The 1765-nt window shown below is 40.9% G+C and overlaps 1 protein-coding gene across 1 annotated transcript in view; it reads right to left on the reverse strand.

The window, feature by feature from the left end:
* Positions 1-524: 524 nt before the first annotated feature.
* ENPEP (glutamyl aminopeptidase) overlaps positions 525-1765 on the reverse strand; it is a 37243-nt gene continuing 36002 nt past the window's right edge. The window contains exons 19-20 of the mRNA XM_010168363.2: positions 1068-1146; positions 525-817 (exon numbers count right to left, since the gene is read on the reverse strand). Of these exons, the coding sequence (XP_010166665.1) occupies positions 668-817; positions 1068-1146 (229 nt within the window). The 3' untranslated portion in view covers positions 525-667. The remainder of the gene's footprint in view (positions 818-1067; positions 1147-1765) is intronic.

Genomic DNA, 1765 nt, shown 5'->3' on the forward strand with positions numbered 1-1765 from the left:
TTAACCAAGACAACCTCTACTCCAAGCTACAGAATCCCAGCTAATAACATTGAAAAATAAGCTGATAATATTGATCCCTTGTGTACTGGTAGTTAAACTTCAAAAATCAATGGAGAGGGAAGTTTAACTGGCCTTTCTGTAATATCAGGAAGGCAAAGCTAAATCCCAAATGCAGAATTTGTACAGCTATAAATACAGGGGATGATTTTCAGACAATGTCAAAATTACTGCTTAATTCCCTTTCCTTCAGGAGAAAGCTCCCGTGAGGTGCACTTGGAAAGGAATCCCTGAGTGTAGTAGATGCAGTTCTGTGCGAACCAAGAAGTAGCTTTTCAGAGTGGTATGCAGAAGGAGTGAGACCAGCTTAATTAGTGAGGACCCCAGTTCTGCCATCACTTCTGCCTTGAGTAACTTTAAACATTTGTCCTGTTTGTTCAGGCAAATTCATCTGTCAGAATCTAAAGTTCTTCCTGCACACAAGGGCTGGCAGCATCTGGGATCAGCAACTACACAAACATTGCTCTGGCATCGGTCTCCTGGGTGTTTGTAGAAAAAATATTAGACCTTGGTCCTCTAAGGTACCTAGGTGAGAAACCCACGTTGCTAAATATCTGTGAGGATCTGGGTGCCCAGAGGAAGTGCCTGGTATTTTTAACAAAGTCAGCCATCAAGGGGCTGGCCGTGCTTCTAGCCACCTTCGTATTTCCTCCTTGTTTACTTTTAGCCATTCAATATTGTTCTTCACCTGCTCGATCGACTGACTCCTGGGCAATTCTCCTGCTCCAGCATTAGGATATTTCTCAAAGAAATTTTCCATCTGGAAAAGAGAGGGAAAAAGAATTGACATGAAGCAAATAAAGCTGCTGTTGGGCAAGTGGCTTTTTACAGGAACCTGGTCAAGGGCAGTTTTGGCTGGGGGAGATATTTAAGCTCAGGCTAGTAGCACTGGGATAGTTTTCCAGTAACTCATACTGCTTTACACACTTAGAGAATAAAAAGTCAAGTTTCCTGGCCAGTAGATAGTTAAATATATTGACTTAAAACCGAGAGAAGTGCTGTCACCATACCTGCCAAAGCTGGAGCTCAGTGTTGAAGGTTTGGGAAATAGTTACTATTCGACCAAGGTTTCTGTCATTAATAGTGAATCTAGAAAAACAATTTGATAAATGATGTTTGATGCAAAACCGTTAAAAAAGAAAAGCCACAAGTAATTATCTGAAGCATAATCTTCCAACTGTGCTACCATAGAACAGATGCACTCAGATTTCAGCATTTTTGGAAATACTTGGAAAATACTACTCCTGTACAATATCTCTACCTATCTCCAATAGGTTTACCAATGGAGTGATCTCTTCTGGGAGATTTTTTTATTATTATTAAGAATTTATTGTCTTGTGTTGGAAATCGGGTGTATTGCCGCTCTGCAGTACAAATGCTGCCCAGTTCACAGCTCTAGGTTTACAGGTGTGCTTTGCTTCTGCACCCTCACTAACTGCTCAGAAAGGAGAAGGAAGGAGAGAGAAGTCATTCAGATAGGGAGGAGCAAAGCTAAGAGGTTGCTGTTACTGCCCCTGCTTGTCTGTAGGTCTGCTGCTTGCTGTCAACACTAGAAGAAATTACCCCAAATTCTGTACACTCTTGTTATGAAATCAATAGAAAGAGCGGAGATGTGACTGACTAATTTCCATGCAATAACCAGATTCCTATGACCTTGGTAGTACTTTCTATACATTTTAATCACCATTTATTGGTAGCAATCATTTAG

Source organism: Antrostomus carolinensis, unplaced genomic scaffold (assembly GCF_000700745.2).
Source record: "Antrostomus carolinensis isolate BGI_N321 unplaced genomic scaffold, ASM70074v2 scaffold975, whole genome shotgun sequence".
NCBI lineage: Eukaryota > Metazoa > Chordata > Aves > Caprimulgiformes > Caprimulgidae > Antrostomus > Antrostomus carolinensis.